Genomic DNA, 14,181 nt, shown 5'->3' on the forward strand with positions numbered 1-14,181 from the left:
ACTCACTTTAGGCACCCAGGTTTGAAAACTTTTTGGCAAGAACAATATCAGTAAGCAAATGTGTACCCACGCACTGGAGGAGTTGCTAATAAATAAATATAAACTTCCTTTTCTAATGGAAGCAATATTCTTGCTGGAAAAAAGAGCATTTAAATATTTCTATACAGAGAGGAACAAACTGCTACACAATATTCCAAGATGAAGTCTTGCATTATTGCTGTCATATGTCAACACACCAAAGTTCATGTTTCAGTCTAATGCCGGAAGCTGTGTGTACAATATAGTAAATTCTGGTGAAGCGAAATGCTGGGCTAATCAGTGACCATAACAAAAAGTTGGATTGTTAGGTTTTTCAGAGATCTTGACATTTCAGCGTGGAATTTACAAAACAGTAGATTCAAGAAACACTTAAACCAGAAGGTTAAAGTATCCTGAATGTGATGGAGAAAGGAAGTGATTTTGGGAACTTCTGCATTGAAACTGTGACTTATCTTCCTTCTGTTTATTTTTAAAAAATTATTTGATGATGTGTAGATGCTATATTAGTGAAAAGACTCAGTGCCCTGTGCCCCTACTGTCCCAGTGTGCTAACAAGTGGGAGGTTCTCTTTATTTATAGAGCTGGTCAAAAATCAGTTTTTATTTCTGTGAAAAACTTTGAACAAAACAGGTTTTCATTAAAAATGTTTACTTTTCTATGAGATGTTTCTGTTTTTCAACAAAAAACTGAAACAAAACAATCGTAATGTTCTGTTTCCATTTGAAATTTTTATTTCATTTCAGATTTTTTAAAAGCAAAACAAAAAGTTTAGAATTTTCAATGAAAAGTCCAAAATTTGGTTGAAATTGAAGGTAAAAAATAATTGTCTAAAAATTTTGACCAGCTGATTTATTTGTATTGTAGAAGAGGCCTCTTTGGCCTTGTATTCACTGATAAGAAAGGTGTGTGTTTTACCTCAGGGTAACTAACATACATAAGCTATCCCTGAGGTAATAACACAGTGATGATAAGGTGCTTTAGTTTCGCTAACTAAACTAAGTTGGTCAACGCCAACTTCAGGCGGGGATATAGGGTTGACCTTTGCAAGCTTACCTTGTGGTGAAACTAAAATGTCTCGTCTTCAATGTGTTTTTTAACCATGGGGATAGCTCAGGCACATTCGTTACCCGGAGGTGAAATATGCACTTTTTTTAGCAGAGAAGACAAAGCCTATCAGGATACAGGCTCCATTCTCCTAAGCACTGTACAAAAAGCACATCAACTCTAGGAGCCATGTTTTGTGTTTGTGTATGTTTTCTGGGTCAGTACAGGGTAGAAAGGGCCTACTTCTCAATCCCCTTTTGTGTGGCTTATTTGGATTTGTTTAAATATTGTATTCACCCAAGGCTTCAGTATGTGAGTGTAGTCAGGGCAGGTGAATCCCAGTCACTTACATAGCGAGGCCTGGTGTTTCCATCATCTCTGTGCTAGAGATAGGTGCAGTCGGTTTGCTTCAGTGGTAAATTTCACTTTTGTAACTTTATTTCTCCCAAGGGGAAAAAGCAGCTACAGCAATTGGCCATTTAAATTTGTATTGAAGGGCGGTTTTTGTGTATCCTTTTCTTTACAATATTTTTGGCTAGTCTAAGCAAGCTGCCTTATGCATATAAGAATGCAATGTAGGTTTGTAATTATCCCTTATATCTTTCTTTGACTGGCAGTGAAGATGGGAAAGAAGAGGGCTCTAAGATCTGCTCCTGTCTCATGAGAGAGTGGAGGTCTTAGGGCTCTATTCATCTGTCTTAACTCTGATCTTGTCTGTAGTGTATGAATATCTTCATAGTATCTGAGTGAGCTAAGATACTAATACATTCAGGCTTCTTATTTCTCATGTTAGGCACTATTAGGAAAGGAATAGATAATAAGACAGTAAAAATCACAATGCCATTATATAAAGCCATGGTATGCCAACACCTTGAATACTATCTGCTGTTCTGGTTGCCCCATCTCAGAAAACATATATTAGAAAAAGTACAGAGAAGGGCAACAAAAATGATTGAGTATGGAACAGCTTCCATATTAGGAGAAATTAAAAAGACTGGGAAATGACTGATCATCTTGGAAAAGAGATGAATAAGGGGAGAAGGATATGTTAGAGGTCTATAAAATCATGAAGGGTATGGAGAAAGTAAATAAGGAAGTTTTTTATGTGAAGGGGTAAATAACAAGAACCTGGAGTCACCCAATGAAATTTAAAAGACTGCACTTGCCAGAGCCCATGTCAGTGTTGGGATGAACGCTAGTAAACTTACTAACATGCCGTGTAGGTTCTTTTGTTGTTGTTGTTATGTTTTCTCTGTAATGCTTTGTTCCTTATAAAGCAGGCTTGCTTACAAAGAGTTGTGTGGTAACTTATGTTCGTAGCAATCACTTTGTTACCCATCTCTGAAGAGAAAAGAAGCAGGTGTCCTAGGACAACCTGACTGGGAATGACACAGTAAAGGAAAGACAACTGTTCAGCCTGGGAATATTCTGGTCAGAAGGGAGAGAGACCCAAAAGAGGCAACAGCTGGGGAGCTGGAAGCCAAGAGTTGTTGCCTTTGCTGAACTGTTGAGGGGAATACAGGTACAGTTGTCCTGTACTGTGGAAGCTCTTAATTGCGGATTCCAAGCAAGTTCACTGGCAAAGGATTCTTTTTGAATTCAGAGAGAAATTGAGAAGTAGGTCTTGCCTATATTTGTTTCCTGTGCAAAAGAAAACTGTTTGGGAAGTAATTTATATGCAGTTTCTCCAGTTTTGTTAGTTTCAGTGATTGGGTGTTTCTGCTTCTTTTTTTTTTTTAATTTTCCCCAAATCATCTTAAGATTTTCCTTTTCCTCTGCCAAAGACCACTCTCCTTCCCCCCTTTAAACTACAAGGGTGATGGTAAACTTTTTAATGCATACTGTACATGTTAAAATTAGATCTCTTAACTAGCTTTCAGTTTGAATTGTATTAATACGTGAATAGTTCATATACAGAAATGGATGCCTCTGTTACTCAGGATTTTCAGAACCCCAGCAGGGGTAGCTTAACTATTTCACTCCAGCCGGTATCGGGAATAAATCAATGGGAACACAGCAATTCCGTCTGATAAAAGATTAATGCAAGTAAGCGTGCTCTATCTAAAACTGCAGTTCATTAAATTTTAAGCACACTCAGAGATAAGCAATAGTTTCAGAACATCCCAGATATTTACCTAACATCTGGAATGATAGTGAGTAATTAACAGCAGGTTTGCAGTGACTAGTTGCTCACCTGCCGGGGAGAAAAGATGTCGGGGAAAAAATGTCTCAAGTTGACTTCGGAGGACTGCTCCAAATTACATTCTATTATCTAGTCTTTTTATAACACATTGTTACAAAACACATAACCCAGCAGGGAGGTCACTATGAGCTATCATTTCTCCTAACTTTCAATAAACTTTTAATATTAGAGGGGCCCAGACTTAAGGTCTCCTAACCACCAAGGTTTTCAGTCTCATTTGTTTACTTTTCTTTCCCTTCCTCCCATTCTGATTAGCAGAAACTGCCAGCTAGTTTTGACTTTGCCTCTAAAAGCCTGCTTTCCAATTAAACCTTAACTATGCAGTGTTCTCTTTTTTTATTAATTAATAGTGGCTGAATGCACATAACGTGGTTGCAGTTGGCTTGATAATATTTTGTGGTACACATCCCTCAAATCCAGGGTAACACATAAGTTGCTGACATGTGTAGAGATTTAGGCTGGAGTCCAGGCTCCAAGACCCTTCTTCCTTGTGGGGATCTCAGAGCCCAGGCTCCAGCCTGAGCATGAATGTCTACATTGCAATTTTTAGCCCTGCAGCCCAAGTCCCGTGAGCCTGAGTCAACTGACCAAGGCCAGCTGTGATCTTTTATTGCAGCGTTGACATACCCCTCAATCAAGCTGGGTTCATTCTTTCTGTTGTTTAAATCTTTACCACTATTAAAGGTTCTGCAAGCCAGATCAAGCCCTCAGCACACATAGAATATAGGATCATAGAATATCAGGGTTGGAAGGGACCTCAGGAGGTCATCTAGTCCAATCCCCTGCTCAAAGCAGGACCGATCCCCAGTTAAATCATCCCAGCCAGGGCTTTGTCAAGCCTGACCTTAAAAACTTCTAAGGAAGGAGATTCCACCACCTCCCTAGGTAACGCATTCCAGCGTTTCACCACCCTCCTAGTGAAAAAGTTTTTCCTAATATCCAACCTAAATCTCCCCCACTGCAACTTGAGACCATTACTCTTTGTTCTGTCATCTGCTACCACTGAGAACAGTCTAGAGCCATCCTCTTTGGAACCCCCTTTCAGGTAGTTGAAAGCAGCTATCAAATCCCCCCTCATTCTTCTCTTCTGTAGACTAAACATCCCCAAGGAAAAGGAACAGATCTATTGATCAAGAGGGTGCCATTTTTACATAGGTTCTTCTCAGAATAGGTGCTTCTGACTCAGAGGGTGTTATAGAAAATTACCTTGTTTTAGATTGAGGTTCAGCAGCAATAAAAATTTCTTGGGAACACTGGTTTAAATGTGCAAATCTCATGAGTTTTTCATGAAGATGTGTTTCCGCCCAGAGGGTGTTTGGTATCTTGTGTTCTATTTGTTCCAATGACAGTTACCATATTTTTTTAATAGTAGTAAACATTTTAAATTATTTTGATATTTGATCTTTGGTAGACAGGTTTACATTTTTTAATTCTTGTTTTATTGCCTTTGAATGTTCATTCAAATAAATAAGAGTATTGGAGCATGACAAGTACTGTGTGTCATAGAATCATAGAATATCAGGGTTGGAAGGGACCTCAGGAGGTCATCTAGTCCAACCCCCTGCTCAAAGCAAGACCAATCCTCAATTTTTGCCCCAGATCCCTAAATGGCCCCCTCAAGGATTGAACTCACAACCCTGGGCTATCAAACCACTGAGCTATCCCAAAATCATCTGCCGAAACCGAGATCAAGCCAGGGACCTTTAGATCTTCAGTCTAATGCTCTCCAAACTGAGCTATTTCAGCTCATTCCCAGCTGAGCTGTTTCAAGCAGCTGGGTGTTTTTGCTTTGACTTGTCAACAGTGAAATAGTTAGTGATGTTGGCATATAAAATAACTTAATAAGGTTCCAAAGTAAGACCCTGTAATAGGTGGTGGTCCCATCCTGTTCTGAATGGGGGAGTTAACCTTTAACTGCTACGGTACGTTGTATTCTGTGTAGAGGAGAAGAGAGTCCATTTAGATGTCTTCTGAATATTCCGAGTTACTACTGTGATGAAGATGAGTAGTCTCTGAAGGTGAGATTGGATTTTTGTGGTTCTGTTGGGTACCTTTGCATCAGTCTTCTCCACAGAATATATTGGGGAGGTGTCTACCCTATATCTAATTTTTCAGGTAATAGGCATGAGGTACTGTCAAAATATTGAGGGATCAAAAGATGAGGTTCTGAAACAAACGATGATTAGGTTAGTAGCAGTAAGTCGTCATGTTTGAATGGTGATCATCCCAGAGTACTGAAGAAGCTTAAGAATGAAGTGACTGAGAGACAAAAATATGCAGTCCATGTAAAACTGGCTCCAATACCAGATTGCAGTAATTGATGGTGTTATATTCTGAAAATGTTAGGGTTGGTCCTGGGAATTAAACAAAACACTTACTTTATTTCCAAGTGAACTGATTAAAGCAACCAAATATAATTGTAAATGCACATGATATAAGGACAAAACCAGCATGGCTTCTGTAAAGGAAAATCATGCTGTGCAAATCTACTAGAATTTTGTGTGTTTCAGCAAAATAATGGATAATGGAAAGCATGTCGGTATGTTTCATTTGGACTTTCATAAAGTCTTTGCAGGAAAGCAAAAAGTAGGAATACATAGTCAGTTTTCAAAATTCCAAAAGATTAATTCATAGATTATAGAGCCAGAAGGGATCACCATGATCATCCGTTCTGACTTCCTGCATAACACAGGCAATAGACCTTTTCTGAATTAATTCCTGCTTGAACTAGAGCATCTCTTTTAGAAAATTGCAGGGGGGGGGGGTCCCAAGGCTCCATCCTAGAACCACTGTTAAATATAGCTACTAATGATCTACAAGAGTAGGTAAATTTGTATGGTGGTAAAAATTTGTAAATGGTACAAAATTATTTAGATTGCTTGAGATGAGAAGATTGAAGAACTTTGCTGGGTCCTAAAAAAAGGTAAATGAACAGTATGACAGCATATTGAAATTAATCCTTAACAAATTAAAAGTTAAACATGTTGGAAAGACTAATTTGAACTTTTTATAGGCAGCATAGGGTTCTAAATTGACAGTAAGCATTCAAGAAAAGCCTCTGGGTGTTAATGTGGACTGCTCCCTCAAAACATCTGTTTGCTGCACAGCAGCAATCAGACAAAAAACAAGTGTTAGGGTATGCAAAAAATGGGCACTGTGTTCAGTTCTGGTCACGTCAGCAATATCAGAAGTAGATGGGAGTCCAAAGACCATTAGGGAAAATCGTTAGAAGAATGGAAGTGTTAGAGCTATTTAATATGGTGAAGAAATGAGCTTGTGAGCACAAGATAGATCGATATAAAATAACAAATAGTATAGACAAGTATACCCCCTGTGGGCTTGGGAACCGAATAGTCCCCACTGCTGCTCCTGCATGTCGTAAAAGGCAACTAAAAGGGGGCTGCCTGGAGAGGGATGGGCTCCCCCAGGTTAAAAATTTGCCCAAGACACACCATATGATGAGCAAGTCAACCATGTCCATACCGGATTGGTTGCAGCTTGGGTTGTTAATGACCATGCCAACCGTCTCCTACCAGGGTGAACGCGACAAGTATACTACTGGTGTAATCCCAATAAAGAGGCTCTGTGGAAGAGAACGTTACCATAGCCACATGGAATGTAAGGACATTGAGACAAATAGGGAGGTTGAAAGAACTCACAGATGAAATGGAACAATACCCCTGGCACCTCCTAGGAATCTCTGAGGTCAGACGGAAGAACTTTGGAGAGGCTCTAACAGAGGAAGGCCATGTACTCTATTACAGTGGAGAGGACAAACATATCAACGGTGTAGGATTTCTTCTGCATAAGGATATCAAGAATACAGTATTAGGATGCAACCCAATATCCAGCAAGCTTATTTCCATCAGTCTAAAGGCTGTACCGTTCAATATCACAGTAGTACAAGTCTACGCCCCTACAACAGACTATGACGATGAGCAAATTGAAGATTTTTATAATCAGCTCCAAGATATCATTGATAAGGTACACAAGAAAGATATCTTGATTGTACAGGGAGATTGGAATGCTAAAGTGGGTACTGAGGCACACGCAGACTGGCAAAATTATTGTGGCCCTTTCTGTGATGCGGTAACCAATGAGCGAGGATTGAGACTTTTGGAGTTTGCCAGCTATAACAATCTGGTCCTTGTAAATGCATTAGGAGTACATAAAGCATCCAGATGATCAACATGGCATGCACCTGATGGTTTTCATCACAGTCAGAACGACGACGACATTGTGCAAAACTGATTTCGTTCTGGGATCAACAGAGCTAAAACAAGGAGCTTCCCCAGTGCTGATGCTGGAAGTGATCACAACCTCATGCTAAACTTTTGGCTGCGGCTAAGGAAAATAATTAGGCCAAAGTTCAGCAGAATCAAGTTTGACTTAGAGACCGAAGCATTGCGGAGTTATTCCAAGCAATGATTGGTGGAAAATTTGCTCCATTGCTTGCTCTGGAGGAAGACATAGAAACAATGACCAACAATTTCAACACTGTAATGAATGAGACATAAATGGACATTCTTGGGATACACTGTAAGAAGAAAAAACCTTGGGTCACAAATGAAATACTACAAATGTGTGACATTAGAAGAGAACTCAAGAGAGACGAGAATCGCACTGAGGGAGCTGATAAATACAGAGTGATTGGCAGAAAGATCAAGAAAGGAATGAAGGTGGCCAAGGAGATATGGATAGAAAAACAATGCTCTAAAATTGAAGAATGTATCAATAATAAAAATAGCAAATGAATCTTCCAGATTGTAAAAGATCTGATGAAGGAAAGATGGACCAATGCTAATGCAATTCAAGACAAAGAAGGGAACAGTCTTACAGAAGAAAGACATCATCAACAGGTGAACATAAGAATGGCCTTACTGGGTCAGATCAAATGTCCATCCAGCCCAGTATCCTGTCTGCTGACAGTGGCCAATGCCAGGTGCCCCAGAGGGAGTGAACCTAACTGGTAATGATAAAGTGATCTGTCTCCTGCCATCCATCTCCACCCTCTGACAAACGGAGGCTAGGGACACCAATCCTTACCTATCCTGGCTAATAGCCATTAATGGACTTAATCTGCATGAATTTATCTAGTTCTCTTTTAAACCCTGTTATAGTCCTAGCCTTCTCAACCTCTGCAGGCAAGGAGTTCCACAGGTTGACTGTGTGCTGTGTGAAGAAGAACTTCCTTTTATTTGTTTTAAATCTGCTGCCCATTAATTTCATTTGGTGGCCCCATGTTCTTATATTATGGGAACAAGTAAATAACTTTTCCTTATTCACTTTCTCCACACCACTCATGATTTTCTATACCTCTATCATATTCCCCCCTTAGTCTCCTCTTTTCCGAGATGAAAAGTCCTAATCTCGTCAATCTCTCCTCATATGGGACCTATTCCTAACCCCTCATTTTAGTTGCCATTCTCTGAACCTTTTCTACTGCCGGTATATTTTTTTTGAGATGAGAAGACCACATCTGTACACGGTATTCAAGATGTGGGCGTACCACAGATTTATATAAGGGCAATAAGATATTCTCCATCTTATTCTCTATCCCTTTTTTAATGATTCCTAACATCCTGTTTGCTTTTTTGACTGCTGCTGCATGGACGTCTTCAGAGAACTATCCACGATGACTCCAAGATCTCTATCCTGATTAATTGTAGCTAAATTAGCCCCCATCATATTGTATGTATAGTTGGGGTTATTTTTTCCAGTGTGCAGTACTTTACATTTATCCACATTAAATTTCTTTTGCCATTTTGTTGCACAGTCACTTAGTTTTGAGAGATCTTTTTGAAGTTCTTCACAGTCTGCTTTGGTCTTTAACTATCTTGAGCAGTTTAGTATAATCTGCAAACTTTGCCACCTCACTGTTTACCCCTTTCTCCAGATCATTTATGAATAAGTCCTAGGACTGACCCTTGGGGAACACCACTAGTTACCCCCTCCATTCTGAAAATTTACCATTTATTCCTACCCTTTGTTCCCTGTCTTTTTAACCAGTTCTCAGTCCATGAAAGGATCTTCCTCCTTATCCCATGACAACTTAATTTAAGTAAGAGCCTTTGGTGAGGGACCTTGTCAAAGGCTTTCTGGAAATCTAAGTACACTATGTCCACTGGATCCTCCTTGTCCACATGTTTGTTTGACCCCTCAAAGAACTCTAATAGATTAGTAAGACATTTCCCTTTACAGAAACCATGTTGACTTTGACCCAACCATTTATGTTCTTCTATGTGTATGATAATTTTATTCTTTTCTATTATTTCAACTAATTTGCCCAGTACTGACGTTAGACTTACCCGTCTGTAATTGCTGGGATCGCCTCTAGAGCCCTTTTTAAATATTGGTGTTACATTAGCTATCTTCCAGTCTTTAGGTACAGAAGCTGATTTAAAGGACAGATTACAAATCACAGTTAATAGTTCTGCAATTCCAATTTTGAGTTCTTTCAAAACTCTTGGGTAAATGCTATCTGGTCCCGGTGACTTGTTACTGTTAAGCTTATCAATTCATTCCAAAACCTAGTCTAATGACACTTCAATCTGTGACAATTCCTCAGATTTGCCACCTGCAAAGGATGGCTCAGATTTGGGAATCTCCCTAACTTCCTCAGCTGTGAAGACTGAAGCAAAGAATTCATTTAGTTTCTCCCAAGTGACTTTGTCGTCTTTAAGTGCTCCTTTTGTATCTCTATTGTCCAGATGGACAAATTACTGCTTTGATGTATACAATCACCGGACAAATGGAGATCCTAGTGTCCTGGACAGCCCAGATTTAAGAGGAGGATGACTTTCCAGTACTGCGTGAAGAAGTGGGGACACCTGTGAAATCACTCAAGAATGGAAAGGCTACAGGTATTGACAACATCCCAGCCGAACTGAAGGAATTTGGAGTAGAAATAGTAATAGATGTACTCACCAAGATCTGGCAGACCGATGAGTGGCCCTCCATGTGTTCACAGTCACTAATCATCACTCTGCCAAGGAAAGGCAACCTGCACTTGTGTCAAAATTACCAGACTTTAAGCTTAATTAGCCATGCCAGCAAATTGATGTTGAAAGTCATATTGAACAGATTGAAGCCACAAGCAGAGAATATCATTGCTGAAGAACAGGCTGGCTTTCGTGCTGGAAGAATTACCACGGAACAGATTTTTAATCTTCATGTTCTATGTGCGAAGTACTTACAACATCAGCAGGACATCTACCATGTCTTTGTTGGCTTCAAAAAGGCATTTGACAGAGTATGGCATGAAGCTCTCTGAGCAACCATGAAGAAGTACAGTGTTGGTTTTAAGCTTATTCTTACCATTAAACAACTGTATGCCAAGGCCAGCAGTACAGTTCTTGTCAATGGCACAATAAGAGTGTGGTTTTGTAACACTGTTGGAGTCTGGCAAGGCTGCCTTCTTTCGCCCACGCTGTTCAACATCTACTTGGAGCGCAAAATGACTGATGCCCTGGAAGATCACATATGCACAATCAGCCCTGGGGGGCAAACAATCTCAAATCTTCGCTTAGCTGATGACATTGACCGGCCTGACAGGTAACGAAGATAAGCTTGCCAATTTTGTGAAACGATTGGATGAAAGCTCTGCAACATACGGTATGGAAATCAGTGCAGAGAAAACCAAGCTGATGATAAACGTACATGATGGGATCAGCTCACATATCACTGTCAGTGGACAAGAGCTGGAGACAGCGAAACAGTTCAGGTATTTGGGGGCAGTCATCACTGATGAAGGATCAAAGGCAGAAATTCTGGCAAGAACTGCGCAAGCAACAGTGGGAAAGCTAAAGCCAATTTGGAGGAATAAGAACATCTCTCTGGAATCCAAGCTGAAACTGCTGCACGCACTGGTCATCTCAGTTTTTCTGTATGTGTGCAAGACATGGACCCTTATGGCAAAACCTGAATGGAAAATACAGGTAGAAGAGATGAGATACTTTCGTAAAATCCTGGGCATCTCCTACTTTGATCACGTCACTAATGAAGAGGTCTGCAACATCATCACCCAACGCTCCAAGTCATATGAAGACCTCCTGACGACCATGAAGAAGTGCAAACTGAAGTGGTACGGCCATGTAACAAGCTCACTGGCCTATCCACGATCATCCTCCAAGGGACAGTACAGGGGAAGAGGAGAAGAAGAGACAGAAGAAGTGATGGATTGACAACATAAGAGTGGACAGGAACGGACTTTGCGGAGACTCGAGCACTGACACACAATCGTCAGGGGTGGAGACAGTTGGTTGATGGCTTATCAGTGATGGTGCCCCAACAACCAATGTGGTTATGGGAGTAGTGGTGATGATGATGATGATAGACAAGACAAATTGGGACACTCTTATTTGCTCTCCTTCATAGTACAAGAACAGAGTATATTTGGTGAATTTAAAACTGATGATAAAATATTTTTTTACACAATACAGTAAAAGCTTTGTTATCCGGCACATTGGGGAAATGGAGGTTGTCAGTTACTAGATTGATTGATTTGTATTGGGAGATATCCAGCACTTTATTAACCGGCACTTCTGATAACACAGTTTTTACTGTACATAATTAACCTGTGGCGCTCATGGCCGTGTGATATAATCTGAAAACAAGCTTAGTAGGGTTAAAAAAATGATTAGACATTTAGATAACATTCCCTGTTACATTATATGTGGGCAGGGGGGAGATCTAAATCCTCAAGCGTCAGTGCATAAGCCAACGACAAACAACATTCTAAAAGCTTTTATTAATCACTGCTGCCTTTCAGTGATTAATGAGGGGACAGAGACACAGTTTATTTTTGGACTGGTATGTACTTGTTGCAAGCAACTTTGCAAATAAAAGGTTTCAGAGTAACAGCCGTGTTAGTCTGTATTCGCAAAAAGAAAAGGAGGACTTGTGGCACCTTAGAGACTAACCAATTTATTTGAGCATAAGCTTTCATGAGCTACAGTTCACTTCATCGGATGCATACTGTGGAAAATACAGAAGATGTTTTTATACACACAGACCATGAAAAAATGGGTGATTATCACTACAAAAAGTTTTCTCTCCCCCCACCCCACTCTCCTGCTGGTAATAGCTTATGTAAAGTGATCACTCTCCTTACAATGTGTATGATAATCAAGGTGGGCCATTTCCAGCACAAATCCAGGTTATCATACACAAATATTATCCTAGTTTCAGTTGCAGGATTCCATTGCTGCTGGTTAAATGTGAACCAGAAAGAGTACAGCTTATCTTTAAGACATCCTACTAAATTTGCATTGCTAGCAATTAGAAGATATCTCTGTCTGTAAAATGCACAAATTTGATATGGAAGTGTCTTCTCTAACCATGTTTTTAATTTTTTCTTTGAGATGGTGATCTGTGTGACCAGACTCCTTAGGCAGCTTTTTTTAGACTGAAATAAACTGCTGAATTTCATTTAGATCTTTTGGGAGTTAACATAGCAAGCGTCTTAAAATCATTTGCATTTCTTGCAGGGTATTATAGAAAAAGCCAAGGTCAAAGGAATTCCTATTGTCATTGATGCTGTAAGTATTTTTTTTTTCATACATTTATTTGTCTGACATTTAAAAAGCTATTAAATAAATTCTTTTTTTAACTGTCTTCTGCAGGATGGATTGTGGCTCATTTCCCAACAACCCTCTCTTATTCAAGGTTACCAGCGAGCCATTCTTACTCCAAACTATATGGAGTTTAGCAGACTTTATGAAGCTATGGTGAGCTGCTGATTAATTTTTTGGTGATACATAAGTATGTGTTTGTTTCATCTTTCAAAAAATATTTGTGGATATTGTATCAAACTTTCATATTGTTCCTTAGCTACGTAAAAAGCATCGTGGGGATAAGTAAATCTGCATGTGATAGTTGTCATGACAACACTGGATCATTGCTTGGCACATCCTTAAAGCAAGCAAAAAAAAAATGCTTTTATAACCATTTTCTTTTTTGGCAGCACAAAATGGATGAATGGAAAGAATATAAAAAAGTATAGAAAGACTGAATAACAAATCTTTTTTCATAGGCTTAAATTGTTTGGTTTTGCATTAATGGTAAAATGAATTATTCTGTATGGAATTCTTGTGTTGTAGCTTAGAGATCCTGTGGATAGCAATGATCACCATGGATGTGTGTTACGGCTCAGTCAAGCCATGGGGAATTTGACAATTGTTCAGAAAGGAGAACGAGATCTTATTTCAGATGGAGAAAAAGGTAAGTGAAGTCTTCAGCTGTATGATTTTTTTTTTTTAAAGTTGTGGTCCAGCTGTAGCTGATTCATTTGATTCAAGGATTGACTGATACGTTTTTGCACAGCACTTTAGATATCTTTTGAAGCTTGATGCTTAAAAAGTGTGTGTGATTTTTAGTGGCTTTGATGTGCAAGTCCTTTAACTTCCTTGTTCCCATCTTTAAAATGGGCATAATACTTATCTACGTCACGTGCGTGTTGAGAAGCTTAATTTTTGTGAAGTTCTTTAAAATCCTCAGATGAAAGGAGTGCAGTTATAAGTTCAAAGTATTAACAAACTAGTTCCAGATGTATTTACTCAAGGGAAACTTAGTTGTTTCACTACGTATTGATGTGACTGAGGAATGAAGATGTATTGAATGGCTCCATCAGCTGCTTCGTCACGTGATGTTGCCCATCCTCTTATGTAGATCTGTAAACTCTTTATCAACAACTCTGCAGGCAGTGATATATATCACTCATGTCTATTAGACTTAATGTACATGCCACATACTTTAGACTTAGCAACATTTTTGCTAAATTCTTTGTAGATAACTGTTGCCCCTTTTAAAACTTCTATTTAAAAAAGTTAAATTACTACTTAGCAGTTTTTAAAAAAGGAGTTGTTTGCTTGATGCCAAGTTTTCTAGTAATCAAT

General features: G+C 39.2%; 1 protein-coding gene across 5 annotated transcripts in view; it reads left to right on the top strand.

The window, feature by feature from the left end:
- The window catches only part of NAXD (NAD(P)HX dehydratase), a 71,381-nt gene that overhangs the window by 35,227 nt on the left and 21,973 nt on the right, over window positions 1-14,181 (top strand). For all 5 annotated transcript variants that reach the window (XR_007357310.2, XM_048855149.2, XM_048855129.2 and 2 more), the window contains exons 7-9: window positions 12,775-12,825; window positions 12,910-13,014; window positions 13,387-13,507. Coding sequence is in view for 4 of the 5 variants with exons in the window: in XM_048855149.2 (XP_048711106.1) it covers window positions 12,775-12,825; window positions 12,910-13,014; window positions 13,387-13,507 (277 nt within the window). In the remaining variant the exon portion in view is untranslated. The remainder of the gene's footprint in view (window positions 1-12,774; window positions 12,826-12,909; window positions 13,015-13,386; window positions 13,508-14,181) is intronic.

The sequence above is a fragment of the Caretta caretta genome, chromosome 1 (genome assembly GCF_965140235.1).
Source record: "Caretta caretta isolate rCarCar2 chromosome 1, rCarCar1.hap1, whole genome shotgun sequence".
In the NCBI taxonomy this organism is placed as follows: domain Eukaryota; kingdom Metazoa; phylum Chordata; order Testudines; family Cheloniidae; genus Caretta; species Caretta caretta.